At 51.9% G+C, this 24,673-nt stretch overlaps 1 protein-coding gene across 1 annotated transcript in view; it reads right to left on the reverse strand.

Annotated features, from left to right (window-relative positions):
* The window catches only part of LOC132514357 (plexin-A4), a gene marked incomplete at its 5' end in the record, with an annotated part of 100,028 nt that extends 75,892 nt beyond the window's left edge, over positions 1-24,136 (reverse strand). Inside the window, 5 exons of the mRNA XM_060138975.1 lie at positions 9,116-9,230; positions 11,678-11,777; positions 13,011-13,164; positions 13,894-14,017; positions 24,036-24,136. Of these exons, the coding sequence (XP_059994958.1) occupies positions 9,116-9,230; positions 11,678-11,777; positions 13,011-13,164; positions 13,894-14,017; positions 24,036-24,136 (594 nt within the window). The remainder of the gene's footprint in view (positions 1-9,115; positions 9,231-11,677; positions 11,778-13,010; positions 13,165-13,893; positions 14,018-24,035) is intronic.
* Positions 24,137-24,673: the final 537 nt, after the last annotated feature.

Raw genomic sequence — 24,673 nt, forward strand, 5'->3', positions numbered from 1 at the left:
GTTAAGATAGCAAATTTTATGATATGTGTATTTCAACACAGTTTAAAATAAATAAAGAAGAGCAGCAGGGAGGCAGGCCAGCAGGAGGGGGAGGGGACAGAGGACACGGCCTGAACCCTGCCTGTGGCCTTGAGGCTCTAGATCGTGTGGGTCTCCAGGGACCACGAGGTCCCACGTGGAGTGAGAATCTTATAGTTCCATCCCGTGCCCTTGCCTCTGCTGGCATCTCATCCCCCTGCTCCGGCAAGATGAGAACTCGGGACACGTAGAAGAAAAGAGCGATTTTGTGAAAAGAATGAAGCTCGGGCTGGAGAGGGCGATGTGTGACGTTGGGGACTCAGGAGAGAAGACGGATGACAAGTGGGGAGCTGTGAGCCAGAGGGGCCGGGCCAGTCCTGACCCCGCTCTTCCCTCCCGCCGAAGACCTGGCAGCTGTCCCTCTCCTAAAGCATGCACAGCCTGACCTTGCCTCCTGCTACGAGCTGCGTCTAGGGTTGCATTGCGAGTAAGAGCAGAGAGCTGGGATCTCTCATCCCCAAGTCCCACAGGAAAATACGGCAGCTCAAGAAAGGTACGCTGAGGGTGTCTGAATCTGAGAGTCCTCTGAACCAACCCAAGGGTCCCTTCTACTTTGCAAAGGAGAAACCAAGCCAGGGAGAGGAAAAACATTGGTTCAGTGTCAACAGATGTGCTGGCAGCTGAAGAACTCCCACGCCAACCCGCCATATTTCCTCCTCTTAATGAAAGAGGCAAGTTCCTACTGGCAGTAGGACCACCTTAGGATGGGATGGTGGGCCAGGATTTCCCAGAGAGGAGCTGGGGGCCAGGGGGCTTCGAAACCCTCCTGTGGTGAGCTGGAACCTCGCCTAGGGGCTGGACTGATTCTGGTCCAGGATGGAAGCTAAGCCTCTCTCCTTCCCCCTGTAAGATTCCCACTGAGGCTTGTTATGAGTTCTCTAGTGAGTCCTGATTGCCAGTGGCCCCTTAATGGCCTAGTTTGCATATAAAAAGGTTGGCCACTTGGAGACTAAGTTCATTAATAATAATTGGAGAGGCCCAGGGCTGGGCTGGGCCCATTTTCCTCTGGTGGCACTGCTGACTGACCCCGTGTCCCTCCTAATTGAAATGTAAAATGGCAATTTTCCCCTAGACAACAAGGCATAAAGGGACCATTGCCACCGTGCTGCCCCCTCCTCTCACCCCATCTCCCCAGACCCTGCCCAGCCTCATGCTGAGATCCCAGGTACAAAACCACCTCTGAGTCTGAGGCTCGCAGGAAATTTCAGAGTGACTTCCACGTTTCTCCATGACTCTAAGGCCCTGTTTCCCAGCACTTCGGCCGTGGTTCTCACCTTTGCGCTTTCTTAACTAGAAAGAATGTGGTTTGGGAATCCCATACGTATAAGTGCAAGTCCATCTTCCTCCTGCTAGTTTGAGTCTTGAAAGGACTCTAAACATTGCTCGGCTTCACTACGAACGGGGATTAAAAACTCATCCTCTACAGGGTCATTTGGGGGAAGTCCATGAACTACCATGTGTAACGCGTCTGGCACAGAGGGAGCAAGTGCTCAAAAAACGTTTGTTCTTTCCTCGTCCTTCCGCCTTGACTCAGGCTGCACCTGGTCCCTCAGCTACTCCCTTTTCCTACCTCGTTTCCCAAGGATCCGTCTCCCCTGCCCCCGCCTCTGTGTGCTTTTCCATAAACACCCATCAATTCTCATGGTCCAGCCTATCCACCCCTTCGAAGCTTCAGTGCCCAACAATTTCAACAGCTCTGAGTGCCCCAACACAACAGGAATGGCTAGGGAGTTCCCAATTCTGTTCACTGCTCATCTAATGGCAGTCCCCTCTTCTGGAAGGTTCCGCGTGCTCTGAGACAGGACCTTCACCAGCTAGCCACGTGGCCTTGGGCATGTCCCCAAACCCTCTGAGCCTCCTCATACATAAAATGAAGAGGCTGGTTTGGAATCCACGCATTTTATGGCCCCAATTCTAATATTAACCCAGCAGATGACCTGGGGCACATCCTCATATAACCTTGCTGAGGCTCAGTTTTCCCATCTTTAAAATGGGGGTAAACAATGCCTGCTAAACTAGCTCAAAGCGTCGTATTCAAAATACCGACCCCTGCATGCTGGAGGAGGTGGGGGTCTTTGCAGGGTACGTTGGTCTCCTGGAAGTGCCATTTACCTACCAGGAGGAGTATTTTAATAACTGATATATTGTGGCCTGGCATAGTCATACAGGTGGGTATGGCTCTCATAGGTAGTGCGTGATACCGTTATCCTAGCTAACACAATGAACACGGTGCAAGGGGTACAAGGTTTCAACGCAGTGCATGTCCCACCACCTCCATCACCTTACACATATTTTGCCACGTGCTATCTTGTTTCATAGCACAACACATATAATCACCACCATGTCCATGAGAAAGAAATTAAGCACACCAGTTACCTCAGTTCCCACAGTGACCGTGAGCAAAACACCCTCACCATCATCTTACTGACTTTTGTCCCCAGATGATGATCTAGCCCCCTTACAGAATTCCTTAAAAACCTACTGCCCTTCTCTTTTCAAGGAAGATATTTCTCTGAACAATCATTTGAAAGGGCCAGCTCTTGGAGGGTAGAAAACACCTGCATTTAGCAAGATTATTTGGAGACAAATGCATACAATAAGAACCAGATTCGCTTGGAGTCTGTTTTGCCCGTGGCTATGTTCTGCAGTCCTGAGAATGGGCTGAGGTTGGGGAGAAGGGTGGCTTGAGGTACAAGAAGATCTTTAAATGTCTTGGCTTTCAGAAAGTGTTCCAGCGGGCTCCAGGCCCATCGTCTAGCCCTGTGCATATTTTGGTTTCCACTGAAATGCACACAGAAGTAAAGACAGCACCGCTAATTGCAGGGGGAGTATCAACATATGAGAGCAAAAAAGATGCCTTTCCATCTACCACGTCCAGCATGTCGGTGGCTGCTTGATACAGAGGTTTCATTGCGTATTTAAATAATTGAACACGACATAAAGAATGCTGCCCAGCTGGGAGAGGAAAAGCTGCCTTCAGGGCTGGTGCTTCCTCGGGAGGGGGTGGTGGGCTGTGGATTTACAGTCCCTAGTGTGTTTACAAGATGAGGGCTCTAATTCTCCCAGTTGTTACCGCAAGGCTGGGGGGAGCTGGGTAGGGGCAGCACGGAGGGGCAGCTAAGGGATAAGTAAATTGCAGTTCACCCCTCCCCCCATGTCACCTCAGCCCCCATCAATTCCAAAGACAAGTTAGCACTAGCCGCAACCAACCCCCCAAATTTACACTCACCTTCTCAGACCCATGGTGCCCAGTACAAAAATGCAATGCACCATATATTTTCTTTGTTGTTCCCCAAGTTTATGCCATTAACGTGATCTACGATGGGCTGGTTTATGGAGAGAGCAAAGTAATAATACAAAAAGGAAATACCCATAATCTTAAGTGGGGGAAGGGCAGATGAGATTGATGGAAAGTGCAGTTGAGTGCAGAGATGGCAACCCAGTAATGGAATACCTGTGCACAGGGGTTTGGCTTCGTTTTCTCAAAGGAGGGTGAAGGGCATGGCAAGGGTGCTTTTGTTGCCTCCGGTTGGATCCCAGAGGACGGTAAGAAGGGGAGCTGAATCGCTGACGAGGTGGGCTGGCCTGATCTCCTTCAAGTCCAGTTGGGGATAAATGCCCTTGGCCCGCCCTGTCTCTGGGCATGGGGCTCATTTCAGCAGCTGTCCCGGGGCCCGGACTTCCCCTGCTTTGCCAGCGCTTGAGTCCCAGGGAGGACTGACCTTGGGATCAGCAGATTTCCTGATACCCGTCCTGGCAACAGATTCAACTCAGCGGTATCGGGGTGGTAGGGGATTTGGGGAGAAACGTTCAAGCACAGCTTTGGAAATCAAATAGAATTCATTTTGCCTCTTCTGATCTTACAATTGTTCTCTGGAGTAAACACTCTGGTTGAACTTCAAGAAGAGAGGGGCTGCAGGAACTTCCTCTTTGAGCCTGTATTTAATGCGCCAGATGTGCCTCGGCTTCCTCGCAAAGCCCATCCCGCCTGGAGTCCAGAGAATGCAGCTTCAGCCGCAGCTCACTTTGCTTTTCAGTTTAGATGAGAAATAACAGCAGAATAGTCCAGCGAGGATAAATTCTTCTCAGTGGATTGGCTTTTCCGTGGAAGTTCGCCTTTGTTCGCCAAGGATCACTGTTATGAAGTGTGTGGGCCTGATGGGGGGCTCAGGCCACCCAGCAGAGGAGCCTGGGGATTCCAAAGCCACGGGGAGACCAGTGGTCCCTCCCGCCTGGTGGAGGTGAGAGCGTGGCCCTGTTCATGGCTGCCCCGGTGAAAGTCCATTCCAGTGGGAAGCCAGGAGTCTCGGCCGATACTGGGAGAACAGGACTGAAAGGACTCTGCGGTCCCACTTCAGCCTTCCCTCGCCTTTCTCTCCCTCTTCTCTTTGGTACCCAGGATCTGGCAGCAGATCTAAAGACCCAGGGCTGTTATCACAATGTCATCATTAGTTGAAACAAAATCATTCTTTGTAACTGGAATCTAGTGACCATAAACAACATATGTTATTGGGCGTTCTATTTCTAATAATTGTAATTACTCGAGAATACTTGCCATTAATATAATAACAACAGTGATTGACCAGTTCTCTGTTCCAGACCAATAACTTCACCTGAATGCACTCTTTGTTCAGGGGAAAAAAAAGAGGTAATTCAACATGCCTGGTGATAGTCAACAAAGCCAGTGTTGAAACTGGAAGACGCCCGGATGAAAGCCTTCCTAGGGATACAGGATGCTGCTGGGGAGTTGAAGGGCCACCTGGCAGCCTCCCTCTTGGCTAACAAAAGGCCTCTGTCTGCATCCCCACACTCAAAGGTTGAAAGCAAATGAAAACCTAGGGACTTCCAGAGAACTGCTGGGCCTGGGTCTCCCCTTCATTCCCAGGGTGAGTCTGGGTCTGGAAGTCCAGGGGAGCTCCAGGCCTGAGGCTGTGTGAGCCCCCCTATTGGGCAGAACTGGGAGACCTAGGCCACACTTGGACACTCACCCAGTAAGACCACTTCTTGGGCGTGGATTTCTCTTTGGTGCTCTCCAGATTATTTCCACTGATAATTACAGAACTTCAGCAATCATGTGGACCAATGGTCCCATTTTACACGTCTCTAAATACAGATCTACAGATCTCTTACACACCTTTAAACCTCCCACAATGCCCCGCATATGGGAAATGTTCAAGAAGTGGGTAACGTAGGATGAGAGGTGACCTGTAACAGTGCTACAGAGTATCATGCCATGAATAAGCTCTTCCCCTGGCATGGAGAGGGGACGCTTGTGCCTGGGGCTTCTACAAAGTCACCGTTCAGAGGTGTAATTTTCTTCGTTACCCCTTATTCCTGTTACCAGCTCTTCCCAGAAACAAAAGTATAGACAACAAAGCAACGACATTAAAAAAAGATCATTATATTTCTGTTAGCAGCCGGGGCTTTTTTTTTAAGCTCTGAGGACAACATGACCTTCTTCCGCTGACCTGCAATGGCTGGACTCAGCCAACAGTCCACAAATATTTATTTACTTCTTTTCCCCGTATCTCCAGGAAGACGCTGCTACAACAACCATCATGAGGTGGTCGACTCTGGCCTCTCCTCTGTGTTATATTCAAAATGGTCCATTATTGAGCTGGGTAGAATGCAGCCTCCAACTGTGGACCAGGAGTACAGCCTTAAGACTTCTTTCTCGGGCTTCCCTGGTGGTGCAGTGGTTGAGAGTCCGCCTGCCGATGCAGGGGACGCGGGTTCGTGCCCTGGTCCGGGAGGATCCCACATGCCGCGGAGCGGCTGGGCCCGTGAGCCATGGCCGCTGAGCCTGCGCGTCCGGAGCCTGTGCTCCGCAATGGGAGAGGCCATAACAGTGAGAGGCCCGCGTACCACAAAAAAAAAAAAAAAAAAAAAAAAAGACTTCCTTCTCTTAGAATAAATAAGCATCCAAGAAAAAGAGAAGCCGAAGTTAATTCCACTCAGTGAAGCGATAAGGGAGGCACGGCGATTCCAAGATACCTGTCACTGTGATGGCTCGCCAGGCTCCCGGGAAAAGGGCTCATGTAAAATGGAAAGAGTTGGCGGTGGGGCCACAGCGGTGGGTTTGTCCTTCTTCACGTCCCTCCATCCGTCACGTTCCTCCAGGCTTCTTCCTCTTCTGGGGACCCTGGCACCACACCCTCTGAGGTTCTGTGAATCCCCAGTGACCTCTGCCACCACCAGGTGCACATGGGTGCTGTACCTGGCTTGCAGTCTGGGCACCTGAAGACATTATTCTTTTATGGAGATCCCTGAATTGCACTGGGAAACGTGGTGGGCTATTGTTTTATTCTTTTCTAGGTTTTTTTCCTCTTTCTGAGCAGCAGATGCCAGCTGCTTTTACATATTTAAAAGAAAGAAAGTTGGGACAAGAGGGGCAAACAAGACAGAAAAGGCAGAAATTTGAAAACCTCCTTCAAGGTCATTAAATGATTAGGGCCCTTTGAGATCCACCAGAGAGCTCAATTGTCTCTGTTTTCATTTTATTCTCGGGCCTCTCCACACAGGAAATCCCTGCCACATACACCAGCCTGGAAAGCTGGAGAGAGCCTGAGAACCTCTTTGTCCCCACTGCCATCAAGTTACTTGTAGGTTTCTGAACAACATAAGAAGAGGTGCTTCCTGGGCTCTTAGCCCCTGGTTGGGTGGGTCAACCAGCCCTTCTTCTCCTTCTGACCCTGCACCCCAAGACAAAGGCCCAGGATTGAGGAGAATGGATAGCCTTCTTTTAAATTTCTTTTTTTTAAAATATTTTATTTATTTATTTGTCTGGCTGCGCCAGGTCTTAGTGGGGGCACGCGGGATCTTTCAGTTGCGCACGTGGGCTCTCAGTTGCAGCATGCTTGCAGGATCTAGCTCCCCAACCAGGGACTGAACCCAGGCCCCCTGCACTGGGGGCGTGAAGTCTCAACTGCTGGACCACCAGGGAAGTCCCGAGAATGTACAGCCTTTCATCAGGGTCTTCAGGCCAAGGTGTGCCCCTTGGCTGTCAGACCCCTGTCAGTCCTATTAGCTTTAGCTCCACTTTGTCTTAGTTAAAAAAAAAAAGAAGCAGAGAATTGACACATTAAAAATTAGATTCACATTCCTACTTAAAGCCAAGACATAACCCCTTTTCTCCCTTTCCCTATGAAGGGATCATCTAGGTCTGGGTCTCTTTTTCGGATTACGAATTCAGAGCAGCCGTTCCCAGCCATAGACAGACCCCATCGCAGAGGCAGAGGGCCTGTGTCTAGAGACTTCCATAGCCTCTTCTTGTTCTGGTCTGAAACCTACAAGTGACTTGATGGGAGCAGAAAGAAAGAGGTTCTCAGGCTCTCTCCAGCTTTCCAGGCTGGTGTATCTAGCAGGGATTTCCTGTGTGGAGAGGCCCAGGAATAAAAGGAAAGCAGAGACACCTGAGGGATCTGGTGGATTTCAAAGGCTCCTAATCATTTAATTACCTTGAATGAGGTTCTCAAATTTCTGCTTTTTCTGTCTTTTTTGCCCCTCTTGTCCCCCCCACCCAATTGGGAGCGTTCTCTCCCCTTGACAACCTCACCATTCCTTGTCTTCCCCTCCGCAAAGGATTGCTCTGCCCATTCTCTACCCCGAGAACTCCTGCTCAGCCACCAGCGCTTGGGAAAGTGGGATCCGGCGCTGGAAATTTCTCATCGCCAGACACACTTCAGTCTTTTCCTGGGTGAGGAGAGCTCAACGCAGCAGATGCTGGTGGTGAGGTGTCCTTCGTTCCTCCCTTTCAGAGACAAGACAGCTTCCCTCCTGCCATTAAGGGTTTGGCCTAAGTTACGGTTCCTAGTGGGGTGGGAGCCTGGGGGTGGGCCTCTCTGTTCTCACCATGCTCCATCCAGTCCCCCTAACAGCCCTTATGCTTTCTGCACCTGGACAGTTCCCTGCTCTCAGTTATGGCTTTGCCACATGGTCATGGCACCTGCGGGGCTGTGTGAAGGAGGCTGGAAGGTACACGCAAGACTTGGGGGTAGGAGAGATGTTGGAGTCTGAGTCCAGCGTTGGCTGAGAGAGTGCCCTGTCCTTGCATTCAGTGGGGTCTAACCAACACGATACAGATATAGATATAGATAGATATAGATATAGATATATCACCTCTCTACCTTCCTATTCTCAGCAACAGCATTCTAAACCACTCTGTTCAGAACTACTGGCCCAACGGTTGGAGTCACACAAGCACCATAATGTTTGAAAAACAGCAGACTTTTCCAAAATGTGTTTACACCCATTATCCTTGAGGCCTTTGCCCACAGACTTACAATCTCAGAGAGGAAACAACATAGGCATAGAGTATTTCTATTATGGTGATGAAGAGTTTTCAAGGATAAGACTAAAGATCAGGACGGAACAGAAACAGTGTCTTAGCCACGGAGCCTGACTCTGTGTCAGTGATTTGCAGACTGGTCTGTGCAGCAGAACCGCACAGTGCTGACTGCAGCCCCGAGGCGTCACCCAGCTGGCGGAGAGGGAGATTTTGCATCTCTGACAAGGTCCCAGGTGATGAAGATGCTGCTGCTGCTGATTTGGGGACCACGCTTTGAAAACCACCCTCAGGTTAGTGACCACCCTCTCATTCTTATCTTTCTCTCCCTTTTACTCAACTTGACTTCTTTGATCTCAGTTCTGCTCTGTCGACAGTGCTCTGAGGGACCACTGAGCAGTCTGTACACAGTCCTGCTGTGTACTTACAATTATTTCTAGGACACACACACACACACACACACACACCCCTCCCTGGGATTGTTCTGGAACTCATCTGGTGTGTAGAGGGTCCTGCTGGACGGAGTGACCTGGAATGCACCTCTGTCTGGTAACTGAACCCCCAGGACTGACCCAGAGCTCAGAGCTTTGCTTGTTTACTGCTTTCGTGAAGCGGTCCCTTAAGAGTCGGGGCTGCGGAGCAAGGGGGTGGTCCTGCGGGATTTGCCTTTGTTTTCTCTTCTTAAGGGAAGACCTGCCTGCGTGTCCTACGCTCACAGAAAGCAGCACTCACGGCTCTGGCTGCGGGACCTACCTCAGGCAGCCTCACCCGGCCTTCCTGGAAGGAGCAAGTCTTGGGGTCATGGGTGCAGACATGCCGGTATTTACACCAGTGGCAGCGGTATGGGCTCTCCACGCAGGACAGGCACCTGGGCACAGAGGAGGAAGAGGCACACATCAGAGAACCTGCATGAACCAAAAGCAGAAAGCCCAGGACTCTAGGGCCGAGGAAAACACGTTTTCATAGTAGTAGAAACCACCTTCAAACACTCAGGAAGAGGAGATCTTGGAAAAATCCATCCCTTTTCTCTCCAAGTCCTCAGGAAGCCAAGAGTCTCTGGCCTCCGCCTTCACTCAGGTAGCTGACAACCCCGACCCCCCAAGAGCCTCATCAGCCACCTCCCTTTTTATAGGATGACGCCCTCCTTTGCTGAATCGGGAAACAATGAAGTCTGGAGTAGAGGGGCTCATCCAGAGAACCCATGAGAGTTAGGACTAACGGTGAAATTGACTTTCAATTCAAATTGACTCCAGCGTCTCTGCTGACAAGGACCCACATGGACACACCTTTGCAGAGGAAGGTCTTGAGGCTACCCCCTCAGTGTGATGGGCAGAGTTGGCAACCCTACGTCTACTCACCATTCCCAGGAAACACAGGCAACTTTATAAAAGCTACTTCCTGTTTAAAACCCAACATGGTTCCCTTCTTCCAAAGGGTCGAACCCAGATGCCTTGCCATGCAGGCCAAGGCCTCTGTGGTGTCTAGATCCACTGTCCCCACGTGTGTCTGGTGCTTCAGCCAAGAACAGGCCATGCTCTCCCCGTGCTGTCCTTCTACCTGGAGTAACATTTCCTCTACCTCATCACCTCCTCTTCCTTCTTTGACCAACGCAGAGTTGGTCTCATTGGGGCCCTCATCCTATTCACCCTCTTGTTTCTGTCTCTGGAACAGTATTGCTCTTGTTGTATTATATTTTACTTATTCATTGTCCTGTTCATCCGCTGGTCCACCAGGCCATGATCCTTGGTGGGTAGAGATTGTGTCTTTGCATCTTATTAATGTTTGATCCTCCTTGTTTAATGAGTAACACACTGCCGTGCATACAGGATGCTTAAAATCATCTTACGGACTGAATGGAAACTTCAAATATGATTTCATCTACCTATTCTACTTTCTTAGAGGGGCAAAAGGGGAGTGAGGGATTAGGTCACCACGTGGTAAAGACATGGCAAGCTCTGTGGGAAGAAGCAGGAAGAGAATTCCAATGTCGAAGCAGTTTGGCTGGGAGGACTGGCTGCCTCTTACTTGGGGTGCCCAAGAGAGCCACAGCTCTGGACTCACAGCTGTCATAACCAGACAGAGCCCACCAGCCTAGAGTCCCAAATATCTATGGTTATGTTAACTAGCTTGTCCTATATGGAGAAGAAAACAGAACATTATATTAAAGCAAGCAAAGCTTTCTGAGATCAGATTCTATGGCTTTCAAACTGTGCTCTATGGAACCCTGGGGGTCCCGTGGAGCTTCTTTGGAGACTGTGAGATGCGCGGGGTTCCTAGACAGAGGGGTTCCAGGTCTCCTCGACCCTCAACCATCTCCTGCTTCCGTCTATTTTGTATATTGGGCTTTCACACCTAATTTTGGTTGAAGAAAGGTTTCTATGGTGAAAGACAGGTTTGTACCTTCTCAATATTATCCAGGCCCATCACTTTGGAGAGGAAATCATAATATAGTAACAGTAAAATGTACAGTTGCCTAAACAGTCGGCCAGACACGACTCTAAGCGCTCTCTCTGTAATAGCTCTTCTAGCCCTCGCCGCCAGCCTGCGGGCTGAGCAGGGCTGATGAGCAGGCGGCAAGCAGCGATGTCCCAGCCGAGGGGACCGTGCCCTTGCCACGTCAGCTGTTGAATATCTGGGTGACGCCCCAGGAAGAGGACTACTATTTCCTCATTTACAGAGGATACCAGGGCACAGAAGGGTTACTTTTCCTAGCTGGTCTGACTCTAGAGCCCAAGCCTCCGTCGCCCGTGGCTTCCCCTGGGAAGTGGAGGCTTCAGTCAAACAGAGCCAGAGCTGGAGCCGGAGCCAGAGCTAGAAGCCCACCCCAGGCTGAAGCCCGCCTCTGACCGTGGCCAGCCTGAGTCCCGACCCAGCCTGCAGGGGACTGTGCAGAGCTGAGCGTTCATTCAGGTGACTTGTTGGACCACTGCCTGGACACACGTGGGGCCTTCTCTCCCTCCCCAGACCCCTCTTCTCACCTGGGGTGCTGGCCGCTCTGTTCTCCAGGTAATAAGCAGCCCCCTCCTCAACAGATGGTGGAAAGTGAATCACGTTAGCAGACTTATGCCAGAGAAGACGTAAGGGCTAGGGACTTGGAGTTCCCCAGCCCACAGGTTATCACGCTGCCCGTTCTAGCCTCTTCCCATTAACCCTGTGGGTACCAGAGAAGGGAGTCTCTCTTCTTCTGGGGGTGAGGGAGGTCGCCTTACAGGGCCTCTAGATGGTAAGTCCTTGGGAAAGTGGTGGGATCTTCTATCTTTGGATGAACTTTGACCCCAGAAACAGGGAGCTGAGTGAGGCTGGAGGGGCACTTACGAATTGTGGACGCTGCAGTTGTAGAAGACAAAGCTGGTGCTGGCAAAGGTCATGCCTGTCTCCTTCGACTTGAGCTGCAGCTGGACGACATGGTGGTCCCCTGTGGGCGGAGCCAGCCATGAGGTGGAGGTGGGGTGGGGGACGGCCACTGCCCCGTGTCAGGTCCCACTGAGAGTAATGCACCCTGGCAAAGGGGAGCCCCCTCTCCAGGGGGTGTGCTCAGCTCTAACCGGATTCGGATTCAGTCGGGCCCGGTCCCAGGACAACCCCGAGAACAGCTGCAGAGGGTGATTCTGGTCTATTTCTCCTTCCACACTGTATTCCCGGCACCCACCTCTCATTCGCTCACCAGGTCCTTTCCTGTCTACACGCACACACACACACACACACACACACTCTGACGGGTATTCAAATGTGCATTCACATACATGATGTCCATGCAGCCCTCACAGAATTACAAATGCACACATTGATTAGCTACCAGGAGAAACACGCAGACTCTTGGCAACGCTGCCACAAAGTACGCCAGAGGTTTTACACGTGGGTGTGTGAGCGCTCGCGAGCTCGTTCCCCATCTCTGTAAGGAAAGACCCTGTGCGGACACCGCCTCGTCTGGTGGGCTCCATTCGGGCAGGCAGCCCTGGAATCCTCAGCTGGAACCACGGAGGAGCTGGGGCCCATGTTTAATTCACAGCCCTGACCCCAGGCCCCTTGTTCCGTGCCTTCCCTGAGAGGCTCATTAATCAATCAGCTCGGAACATATGTGACAAGCCCAAATGGGAGGGCCAACATGGAATCAGGCTGCCCAGGCAGGCCTGTCCCTCTCAGCGCTGGGCCTCTGTCCACCTTGTCCTTCTCGTGGCAGCCGGCCAGCAACAGGAAGCTCCGGGGAGGCGGGGCGGGGGTGGGGGGGGCAACGGTTCAGGGTCAGAGACCCAGCAGTGCAGGCAGGGGGTAAGGAAGCAGATGACCCCTGCACCCCATCCCTCCTCCCGTGCCCCTCCATGCCGGCCCTCTCATGCTCCAGCATGACCTCTGAACTTGACCGGCACACTCTGCCACTGTGCTGGCCTTTCCCTCTCCCGCCCTCTTGGCACCGCTCCCCACCCAGGGTGAGGTTGACTCCTGGATGCTCACCTGGTTTCAATTCCAAAGGCAGCGGAGGGACACTCCATCCCCCTCTTCCTGTGACACCCCTCCCAATGCACGCCGCTTCCTCTGACCCTCCCCTCCTGTGCGCTCCCTCGATCCCGCGTGTCTGTCCTGAGTTCTCATCATCCAGGCGGCGGGAGGAAGGACTTGCCACCCCGCTTTGCCTCTGGGGACCACTCACCGTTCTCCGTGATGATCCGGGGCACCTCCTTGGCTGCTGGGGAGTGGCACTGGATCTGACTGCCTACCACCAGCCCGTCCATCTCTGACAGGTCCTCGAAGGTGCAGCTGACACCAGCTGACAGCTCTGGGACATTGTACGTCTCCAGGACCAGCTGTGAACAGCCAGGCAGGGGGAGAGAGAGGAGGAGAGAGACATGGGAAAAAGAAGGTATGGAATAAAGGAAGAAAGAGGGAGAGCAAGAGAGATCAGAGAGAAAGAGAAGAAAGAAAAGCGTGAGGCAATATTGACAGACAGAAGAGACCCAGTTTACGACAGGAGAGGACAGAGAAGGTGGTGGGATGGTAAGAGACAGAGACAAAAGAAATAAGCATCTGAATGGATTTGGCCCCAGGAAACAGAACGTTTAGGGGATCTGTAGGTGGAGAGAGGCCCTGGGCAGGACTGAGGCCCCGAGGAACTGCTGGTCAGGCTCCCCTCCGTTATCCCCAACTTTGGAAAATGGCAACACCAACCAGCAGGTGCCCAGCAAGAATGTGGGCGCCACCGCCTCCTTTTCTCCCTCTGCACATACATCTTTCCCATCTCAAAGACAAGGAGAGGGCTCCCAACACTTTTCCCCTCTTGGTCACACTTCCAGTCATTTCTGGTGTCAGTTTTCCCTGTCTTTCTACCCCTTGCGTGTAAAGCCTCTTCCCCGATAGTCCTGCAAACGTCCCCATCTTCCATCCCCGGGGACACATTCTTTAACACCCCTGCCCTGCTCTGGAGCGGCCTTGCTGGCCAGCTAGGCCCAGCCCTCCTGAGGGGTGTTGGGCTGAGGCCCTTTTGGGCGGGGGGAAGGCTCTTCCGACGTCCATGGATCCCGGTCCCACGGCCTTACCAGGACATTGTACTGAGAGACGGAGATGTTGCTGGGATGGACGGTCAGCCGGACGCACTGCTTCATCTCAGAGGCGAACCTGCGGGGCTCTCTGGACCGCTCACAGCGCTCCTTCCGGGTGCACCTGGGAATGACAGAGCGACGGATCAGGGACTCAGGAGGAGACCGCTGGTCCAGCGAGGGGCCGGCGCGGAGGTCAGGCATTGCCAGAGGCTCCTAGGACATGTCCGAACTGAGCATGCCCAGGACTAACCTTCTAGTTTCCTTCCTCCAGCCTGGTCCTCCCCCATCAAGCCCAAACTGGAAGAAGAAGGTAATTCCAATCACTGGTTGTCACATGCGAAACCCTGAGAGTCACCCCAGAGTGCCCTCAGGGCCTCCTCATTCACAGGAAGAGCTGGAAGTCCTGTCTATTCCCCCTCCCCACTCAGCCTCAGCGCCCCCCTTCGCAAACCGAGACCGTTCTCTCCACGTATCTCCTCTTTCCGATTTCCTCGGCTTTGTGCACGCCAGCTCCTCTGTCTGCACTGCCCTCTCGCCACGTTTTTCCCCATTCCAACTTCTACCTGTCCCTCTAGACATGGTTCAACTATAATGCATCTGCCGTGGGTCCCTCTTCCCACCAACCCACTCCCACCCTGGGCAACGTTAAGAGCACTTTGGTGTTTCCCACCGTCTAGAACTTCTTAGACTATATGACAATTATTAGGCTAAGCGCAGCCCTCTCCTACCAAGTGTGAACTTCTCAAAAGAAGAAACTATGCCTGACTCACTCTGGAACCCCCTGCATATCTCCTGCCCAGCAGACAGAAGGTAAACATAGGCGGGCAGGAGGGAGGGGAGGAGGGATCAGAGTTGCCGAGGGTAGAAGTTCAGAGCACGCTCTGGAGCCAGGCTGCGCTGGGTCCGAATCCCAGCTCCATGGCCCAGCATCACTGCTGTAGGAGGTTCGCTGTTGCCTAGTGTCCGTGTCCTGTTACTGTTCAAAGTGTGCCTTGTCATCAGTGGATCACATCCAGGTGACCTGGGATCTTACGGTCGTAACTGATGGAGGCTTGTGAAAGATGCCCGTAAAAGTCAGGGTGGTCTCCCAAATGCACACATCACACATAGGGGAAGGCACTTAAGCTCTCAGCCGGGGCCAGGGCTTGCCCTGCCTTCCAGTGGGATTTGACTGCTCGGGGGTATTTGACTTTCAGGAAACAGTATTTAATCCAAGCTGGATAAGCCTGGTGAACATGGAGCTGCTCTGAGTGGCCATGATTTGGAACCTCTGGGCTACTGATTCTGCTGTGGGGTGGCAGTGAGGGAAAGCAGGGTCCTCAGAGGGACGTGTTGAGGTAAGATGGGACTGCAGGGAAATCCCTCCTGAGTGCTGATCTCTTTTGGTTAAAGAGGAGAGACTCTGCTGAGAAGGGAGGATGTCAGGGGCTGTTGCAGGAGCGGAGGAAGCACTGGGCAAGGAGCTGAGTAGGGAAGGGAACAGCCAGGGATATGGAAGGGAACCTCTGTCTCAAGAAGCAGAGGGTGAGGGGTAGGGTAAAAGGGGAGGGGAGAGGGGCACCTGGATACCCTGAGCTGCTCTCGGGGTGACTCTCAAGGCACAGAGGAAACCTGCGGGGGCCTCTCCTCCCAGCCACGGGGAAGGAAGTATGCCATCCACATCACCTGGAGTTACCAAATAGAGTCCAGGTAGAAAAGAGGCAACTCCTTCTCTCCTGCAGTGGGTACAAAGGAACTTCGTTGAGGGATCTCAAGACAAGGTCTATCTGCATGGTTTGCTGCTCCCGGAGTTCATGAGACTGCATCTTGGCCTCGGTGGGAGGGACGGCCTAATAGTGGAGGGTCTGAGAGGAGAATTTAGCTGAGAAATCACTGAAGGCGTGGACTAAAGGAAGAAAGGGGAGATATGGACAGAAAGGATGACCTTGGAGTAAAGTGGATGTGTAATGCAGAAATAAAACACAATTCTGCATAAAATAATCATGGCTACTAGCCATTGAGCTCTTATTGGGCACTGTGATAAGGGGCTTACAGTTTATGTCACTGAGCTCTCTCAGAGATGATGGGAGGTAGGTAACCATTTTAAACCCCACCTTACAGATCAGGAAACTACAGAGAGCAGTGAGTCACTTGGTCAAGGTCATCAGCCAGTCAGAGGGAGCCTGTATGAACGCAGGTGGACTCTGGAGCCTCCACTCTCACCCACTGCGCTCCACCTCCCTGAAGCTTCTAGACTAAACCCATTTTCCTTGCCATCCTGATGTCCCCTTCTGTGCTTAGGGCAATTTAAAAATGTCCTCTCAATCTTATTCTCTATGCTAATCGCTGTTTTTGCCTGGCACTGGAAACACTTTGAATACTACTGAGACTTGTGAATTCTCCAGGATCCGTCCAGGAATCTCATCCCAAGGGTGAAAGGTCAGATGTGAGTGTGTTTGTCTCCAAGGCACCCCCAGGCTGTTCTAGCAGACCCATGACAACAAGGGCATCTGCCTAAAAGTCTGGGAAGTTAATTTACCAGGCTAGCTCCTCTGCGAGGACTTCATTACCTCCGGCCATTAAGCTAATGTTATGGACTTTTCCAGGGTGTCTGCACTGACATCACTATTAATAGTGTTATTACTTCCATTAACAGCAGACCCAGAGAGCTGGTACAGACTTCAATTATTCATTGACTCCCCAACTTTGAAGTTCCTATTTCCAAGAGCAATCAGTAGATCTGAAAAATGTCTTTGATTAAATTATGCAGAGAGGAAAAATGAAGCTGCTTTCAGCCCAAACACCACCTGAAGTTACCAAATAGAGTCCAGAGAGAAAAGAGGCAACTCCTTCTCTCTTGCAGGAGGTACAAAGGAACTTGGTTGAGGGATCGCAAGACAAGGTCTATCTGCATGGTTTCCTGCTCCCAGAGTTCATGAGGCTGCATCTTTCCATGGCTCCCGAGAGCCCACAACTAAACAGGTATCATCTCCCGCAGATTTAGGTCTTACCAGGGAAGCCACCCGTGGCTTACAATTTTAAACATCCCAACTAACTGTGTAATCTTGGGCAAATTACTTAACCTCTTTGCTGCCTCAGTTTTCTCATCTATAAAATGGGGACAAAATAGTACCTACCTAATAGGGTTATCATGAGGGTTAAAAGATGATGCAAGTAAAGCATTTAGAACAGAGCATAGCTCATACATAATAAGCCCTCCATAAAACCTAGTATTACCCCATCCCTCCTCTGCTTTCCCATCCAACCCCCCGAAACTGCAGCTGATGCAGAAGCACAGATCTCCTCCCAGACTGGACCACAGGGCAAATCAAAGATGAAAAGACAGCAATGGCTGCAGCACTTTTCCTCTTAATGACGGAGGGGGAGCCCCAGATGGCAGGAGGGAGCAAAGAGGAAAAAAAGAGTAGTCTGGGCTGTAGCTCTGCCTTCTTCCTAGCTGTCAAAGGGTATTGAGAACTCAGCTCTCTTCGTGGAAAGTCAAGTTTAAGGTCAGTGTCAGGGGTGTTTTGACATTTCTACTATCCCTCAGGGCCCATGAGGGCGGAAGCTACAAATGTTCAAAAGCACAGACAATTGACCTTCAAAGTGATAGGAAAATGTAGGGGAAGAATGGATTCCTTCTGAGTTCTTAAAGGGTCTGTCAGGGGAATGGCCTCCTGCTCTTCTGGGACTATGATTTTCCATTAGGTCAGGCAAGAGCTAGGGAATGTGCAAAGGGTTAATTCATGACCCCTGGGTCGGGGGGCTTAGATGTTTCCTTCAAAGGGGCTCCAGGTACTTCCAAAAGCACGTCCTTGCAATCCACTGTGGGGACACCTTGGACATGGCGGAAGACCCTGCTTCATCCATTTTCCAGGCAGGACTCAAATAGTGCATGCTATATGGCTTTGAGTTTCCAGACAGTCATCCCTGCCAGCACCATTGCCACCCCCAGGAATCGCAGACCTACAGGTGGCCAGCAGGAAGCAGGCTCCAGGAACACAGCCCGGGCCCCAGAACTGGAGTCTGGCCCCCCTAGGTTCTTCTTCCCTCCCCTTCTCCCTCCACTTTCTCTGCAGTTGGTCCTCCAGCTCCAGTTCAGAGGTGCTAAAAGCCCTTGGGGACAAAGGTCCTGGCCCCTGGAGGGGTTGTTATTCAAGGCAGTGGTTCCAATGAGATTATCTTCTCCAAAGAAGCAGCTGCCGCCGCCTCCCCTAAGCCTGAACTTCCGCTGCTGGAGAATTCCCAGCCAAGTGGAAAATTAGAAGGGAGAGGAATGGAGAAAGGAAGGGGGTGAGGGAGAGGGAAAGAGGTGGTGATTAAGTTCTCTAGAAATTAATTCCTAAATACAGTGATGGAAATATTAACTCCCAGCGCTGCTGGCTGGGCAAGCAAATTTCCATTTGGAAGTGGGGCTCTCTGTGAGTCCGGCCTGGGCGAGCCTCCAAACCGCAGTGGAGATGGGGGAAACCACCGCGGGTCCGTCTCTCCAGGCCCTCCAGGTAGTGTGGGTCTACCAGCCTCGGATATCAGAACTGGCTCCTTGCTTCTCCCTGTAGGTGATCCCCCATCCTTAACACTCCACGTTGGTCATGGCCTGTGCTTGAAGTGCAATATTTGGGGAATCTGTGTTTAGAACATGAGGAGGTTGGAAACAAATGGGGTAGGGCTCCCTAAATGCCCTTTATAGAAAAGGTAAGAGGAACCTTATTCAAGTTGGAGATCACGGGGGCTCTCTGATCACTGTCTCCACATCTGGGAACCCTGATGAGGGAAGAGACTGGGCTTCCTAACATCGTTACCCTTGCCCTCTTTAGGATGCCCCCAGAAATGGGCAGGTGGCATGTGTAGCTTGGAGGAAGGCAGACTGGATAGTAAAGGGAGGCCTTCTAGGCACATGGTGTGTAAGGGGTTTCTTATATGAAGGGCACGGACCAGGTGAGGCCTTTCAGCACCGTGACTCTAGGATGTGGAACCACAGATACAGAGGGCCAACTAGGGGATCTGACGTTCATGGATTTTGGTACCCGCTGTGGGTCCTGGAACCAATCCCCTGTGGATTGGTTCTGTATCTATTGAGCTGGGGCGAGAAAAATTCAAATATACCAGGATCTCGTCTGGGACTCTTTCCTCTGGACCAGAGGCTGATAAATTTTTCGCAAAGAGTCAGGGAAGGCCACAGCATAGACTGCAAAGAGTTTGCTGGGCAGAAGTGGATCTGAACAATTCCTCACGACTGTGTAGACGTCCTGCAAAGAGCCCAAGGAGAGATCATTGCCTTAACGGGTGAGTATTCAGTAGCCCTTGGATACAGGTTAAAAAATTAAAATAAACATAAAACCAGGCTATGGGATACGCTAAGAAGCAGCACAAAAGGACTGGCATTTTGGAATCAGTTTGGACTTGATTAAGGGGACATTTAGTGTGACTGTGGAACAAACTTCTCTCTCTGCCCTTTCCCAGGTGGCCGCTGGGCAGCCACACCATGGCTGCTGAAGACTGTCTGGGAAGGAAGACTTCCCAGCGGCGGGTTTCTCCCAGCCACCCCATCACAGCCCTCCAGTCCCGGGGAGGACAGCGGCAGGACAGGGACCATGGAGGAGGTCCTGGGTCTGACCCATAGTCTCTGCTTACACAGCCACTGAAGTGAGAGCTAGTCCCCCGGGGGGCTGCCTGCACATCCCTCCCTTAATTTTCAAGGCGTTGCTGTAAGATGGCTCTTCACTGCCATTTTATGGCAGGAAACTGAGCCCAGACTGGGTCTGTCCACAGACAGGTTCTTAGTTTTAACCCATCCCTTCTGTGTAGGTAGCAGCATTTTTCCTCTCCTCTCCTTTCCTTCTCTCCATCTTGGCAGAAACTATATAAAGTGAGTCCTGAACAGTGACCCATGCCAAGCCATCCAGGGAGGGCATCCTTCCAAGAGAAGAAATCTGCAAAGAGGAGGGGTCCCAGGGGGGAGGGAAGGACTTTATAAAAGCTGATCTTATCTTCCGCCTGTCAGTGTCCTGAGTTACATGAGCCTCCCAGGAGTGACGCTGATGACCCTGCTGAAGAAAGGTAACGTCTGGGCCGATCGATGGGACTAGGTCTGTGGGGGATCCCGTTACCTGCTGCGACTGATGGGCTTCTTGGCCTGGGCACGGGAGGGGAAGAGGGAGAGGGGGCTGGGACCTGGGGGTTGGAGGGCTCTTTCCAGGCCCAGGACAGGTGAAAGCTGGGCTTCAGGGCTGTGGGGGCACTGCAGCCTTTCCTTTCTTTCACCAAGTCAGAATAGGCTCAGGCCCAATGGCCCTGCAAACAAAGGCTCAAGGTGATGGACAAATAAACAGTTTGTTGAAGCTGTCATTACCATTAGAAGCCAGCAAGCCTGTGGGCTGGGGCCCGGGGCTGAAAGAGAGGGCAACAGGGGTGACCCTCCGTGCTACTGGGTTGGCAAGCCTGTGCTCAGGACAACTGAGGGTGAGTAACAGGAGGGAGGGTTTCAATTACATGAGCATTTCTTAAGCCCCTTCAGTCTGCAACCCACCTGTGCCCTTGCTGGTACAAACAGCCCTTTCAGCCACCTGAGCCACCTGTTGGTTGGGGCCCCATCTTGAGCTGCATGCACGCTCTCTCTCTCCTCCTGTTGCTCTGTCTCTGTTTCTGTCCTCCCTCTGTCCACACACACACACACACACACACACACACACACACACACACACACACACACACACACACACACACACACACACACACACACACACACACACACACACACACACACACACACACACACACAGCTTCTGCTGTCATTCTCTTCCCACAAAATTCCCCACCCTCTCACTTCTTACAACCATGGGAAAAGTTGGCAGAAGTGACAGAAAATGGATGTATCTTGACACCACAAGGAACCCTGTTTCTGATGCTCTTTTGCACAGTTTTCCTGGGGCAGGCTGGCTGGGCCCTGTAGCACGTAGCACAGGGTCTTGTCCGCGGCGTGGACCTGACAAGCATGCTGATTCTAGCACAGACTGCAACCCTCACCCCATCCCTGGACCAGAGGCCTGGTTCCCAAGAACTTGCTTCTGGGCAGAAGGTCTAATGCAGGCCCTTTGTATGCCCTGAGCCTAGCATAGTGCCTGGCACAGGGGGTGTGTGTGGGCATGGTGCTCCTCCAAAGTGATGAAATCCCCTGCACTTTTCACCTCCCTCCCTTCCTAGTAAGCTCAGGCGCCCCAGGGGGAGCATCTGCAGGCTCTCTGGCCACCCTCATCCTTCCCACACAGCGTCTGCCTGCCCTCCTTCCTGCTGGGCCCGCATCCTCAGGCATCAGTCTCAGCCACGGAAGTCCTGTTGGCATCTGTTTCAAATGAAAAGGGGTGCAAACTGGACATACAGGAGAAGCAATGTCTGGCTTTGCCTTGAACTTAAGCACAAAAGGAAAAGAAAGGCCCATTGGGAAGAATTAGGAAGGGGCATGAGAGTACTTTCTGGATGAAGAAATATTGTACATCTTGATGGGGGTGTGGATTGCCTGGGTTTTGCATTTATCAAAACTTTCCAAACTGTACACTGAGCATCAGTTTATCTCCCTCCATATAAATTAAACATTATATCCTGACTACAAGCATCTTAGCAGATCCAGGCATCTACTCTTCTTCACCTGGCCACGTGGGCCAGGGGGTTCTCCTGGCCATTAACTCCGGGAGGGAGGGAGGGAGGGAGGGAGGGAGGGAGGATGGATGTGCAGAGTGTCACGGTGGGCGGGCAGCCCTGGCCTAGGGCGCTCGTGAGCTGAATCCTCCTGGGGGAGCTGGGCTTTATGGCAGCACAGCCCCCAGCACCAGGCCCATCCCGCCACCAGGAGGCTCAAGGTCACAGAGAACCACACTTGACCTGGCAGAGCACCTCGGAGCTGCGGTGCTGGCTCAGGTGGCTGCACAGCTGGGGAATGTGGAATTTGGACTTGGTGGCAGATGCCCGGAGTTCACGTCCATGACTGTTTTCTTTAGGCCACGCTGAGAGTAGAGAGGCTGGCTTCCCAGTGCAGGCTGACGGCTTCCTTTGTGAACCGTCCACACTTCACCTTGACCCCAGTCCACCCCTGTTTTCTGCTGCCTGACAGGAGGCAGGTGTCATGTTACTGAGGGGAAACTGAGGCCACGCAGGAAGTAATCTCTGGTACCTCCTCCTGTCATTCTTGTTTAGCTCAGCTCTGGGGAGGGGAGGTGGGCACCCCTGCCGCCGTCTCAGAGCCTCGGGGCCCCTGCTTTTCACAGGGCTCAGTGCTATGTGGGGCTGGCCGACATCACCAGGCAGGATCAAAGCTGACACAGAGACCGGCCTTTGGGTCCCACAGGCATAGAGTGTCAGAGGGGGGCCAGCTTTTCTGATTGCCCTTAAATGATGCCAGGTGTGAGAGCCTCACGCCAGGAGCAGCTGAGCCATCCTTAGCCAAGCTGAAAGCCAGCTGGCCTAAGGCCCCCAAGGAAGCAATGGATCTGGAGCACAGTCCCTTTCTGAGGGCTCACTGTGTGGGACAAAGAAGACGACTTCCCCTCTGCCTTGCAAAGTATCATCCGGGCAGCTCCTCTGGGTTGATCAGAGCTGACCTGGATTCTGAATGCAATCTCTTCCATCCTCTTGTATGGCGGCCAGTCTTAGGCGCCACTGCTCTGTTACGATACACAGCTTTGGGTACACTGCTGTACCCAGTTTCTGGTCATCTCTAAGTTACCTGCTTTTCAGGGTAGGTTGATGGGTCTCCGTTTTTTCCCATCACAGCATAACGGAGGGATTTAAAACCTTTCCTTAGTGAACTCTAGGTCTCATTATGCCTGAGACTGTCACCTAGAGAGGGGAGGGTGCCCATCCTGGGGCCTTGGAGAGGTTGTGTTAGAATTGAAGAGGGCATGTCTAACTTTCAGAGGCACTCCTGGGGTGGAGTGAGGCAGGAAATGACTGGTAAATGCCATTGGTCACATACAGTTCAGGCTCTTAGTAAGAAAACTTAAGTCCTTCTTTTTAGTTTATAATAGTTGTGTCCAACTCACAGCGTGTCAAGTTTCAAGTGTTAACTACAAGCCTGGGGTTCCCGCAGCCATAGCTTGGCTGGGACCAAATCCCACAGAGTGGGTGGGGCCCAACTACTGTTGGCTTCTCCAGTCAGCAATGCCAAGGGTCTTCGGCTCCCCTAAGAAAGGCTTTCTGTTCTCCCCTCACATCTGGGGGGTTGTCTGCACCCTACTTCTACCCCTCAGTTCATTTATCAGACTACCATTTGTCTCCACTGTCTACCATTGCCTTCTTCCCACTTCTAGAGAGTAAAATGGAGCCCGCAAGGAAGAGCCACACAGGGGGATCGGCCAACACTTGGACCAGGGTTTCAAACATTGGTCAAACATTGACCCCGGGCCCAGGGTGCTCTGACAGCCAGACGAGCGTTAGGGCCGCGGAGGAGGGTTCTTAGGTGCTACGCACTTGCACTTACCCCTCAAATACCAGAAGGTTCTGGGGGGATACTGAAGCCTGTTAAGTGGCTGTTAAATCACTAACTGGACAGTAGACATCACACACGTGATCTAGTGGCCCATGTGAGCCTGGAGAAAAGAGTCCAGGGCTTTCCCTGGTGGTCCAGTGACTAAGACTCTGTGCTCCCAATGCAGGGGCCCCGGGCTTGATCCCTGGTCAGGATCCCATGTGCCACAACTAAGACCCTACTGTCCAGATAAATAAATACATATTAAAAAAAACTTAAAAAAAAGAAAGGAGTCCAATGCCTTTTTCCTGCTGTCTAGCCCTGGAATGTCAGTCTACAGTCTACAGTCAAATTGCAACCAGAAATGTCCAGAGATCTCCCTCCAGACCTCCAGTGTGTAATGATCCAGGGTGATTCCCATATCCTGACCCTTCATCGTTCCCATGCTGACATTTCCATATATTTTTATGGGAAGTTGACAATTTAAAGGGAAGTCAGAACAAAAGAAGGGAGATAAGGTAAAGGGAGATAAGATTTACAAAGGATACATTTACAAAGGATACATAGAAGGAAGAGTAAGAAAAGAGAGGGAGAGAAGGGAGAGGTCAAACAGTAGGCGAGTGGTGATAGAGAAGAAGACGAGGACGGAGAGAATTACCGGGGGAGGGGAGGCAGGAGGAAGCTGCCCAGCAGTACTCACGTGTTGTGGAGCACACACCAGCCACAGTGGGGATCGCCCGAGCCAAGGCACTCGCCGCAGCTCCGATACTGACCACAGGACTCCACAGGGACTCTGGTGAGCTAGGACAAGACCACACGGGAGACAGTGGTCAAGATTTTGCAGAACACCCAGTAGTTCACCAAGAAGCCATGCCATCCTATCAGGTGTATCACCTAAAACCGTGTAGAAGCAGGAAGGGGCCTAGAGCCCCAGAACCGAAAGGGATCATATTTGAGCAGGTGGCCCATAAGCATCGTGGGGAGACAACAAACTGTTATTTTCTTAGAAGTCCCTGGGAATAGACTCCACAGAATTCATGTCACATTGTTATCAGAGATATTTATAACATGTACATTGAAATTTTCCCACCACCCAACCCCCAACTATCTCTACAAACGTGCCATTCATCACATATGTATCTCTTATCAATGTAATAAACTCAAATGCTGCTTCTTTCTCTGTTCTTGTTTCTCTTTTGCCTTAAAGTGTTTTGCCCCTTCCCAGAACTTCTCCTTCAGGTTTCAATCTTTTTGTGGTTCCAGAGAGCGCTGAACCCGAGTCCAAGACGCTTGTCTCTCTTGTTAACAAGGTGTAATCCACTCGCTCTGCAGGGGACA

This window comes from Lagenorhynchus albirostris, unplaced genomic scaffold (assembly GCF_949774975.1).
Source record: "Lagenorhynchus albirostris unplaced genomic scaffold, mLagAlb1.1 scaffold_336, whole genome shotgun sequence".
NCBI classification, from domain to species: Eukaryota; Metazoa; Chordata; class Mammalia; order Artiodactyla; family Delphinidae; genus Lagenorhynchus; species Lagenorhynchus albirostris.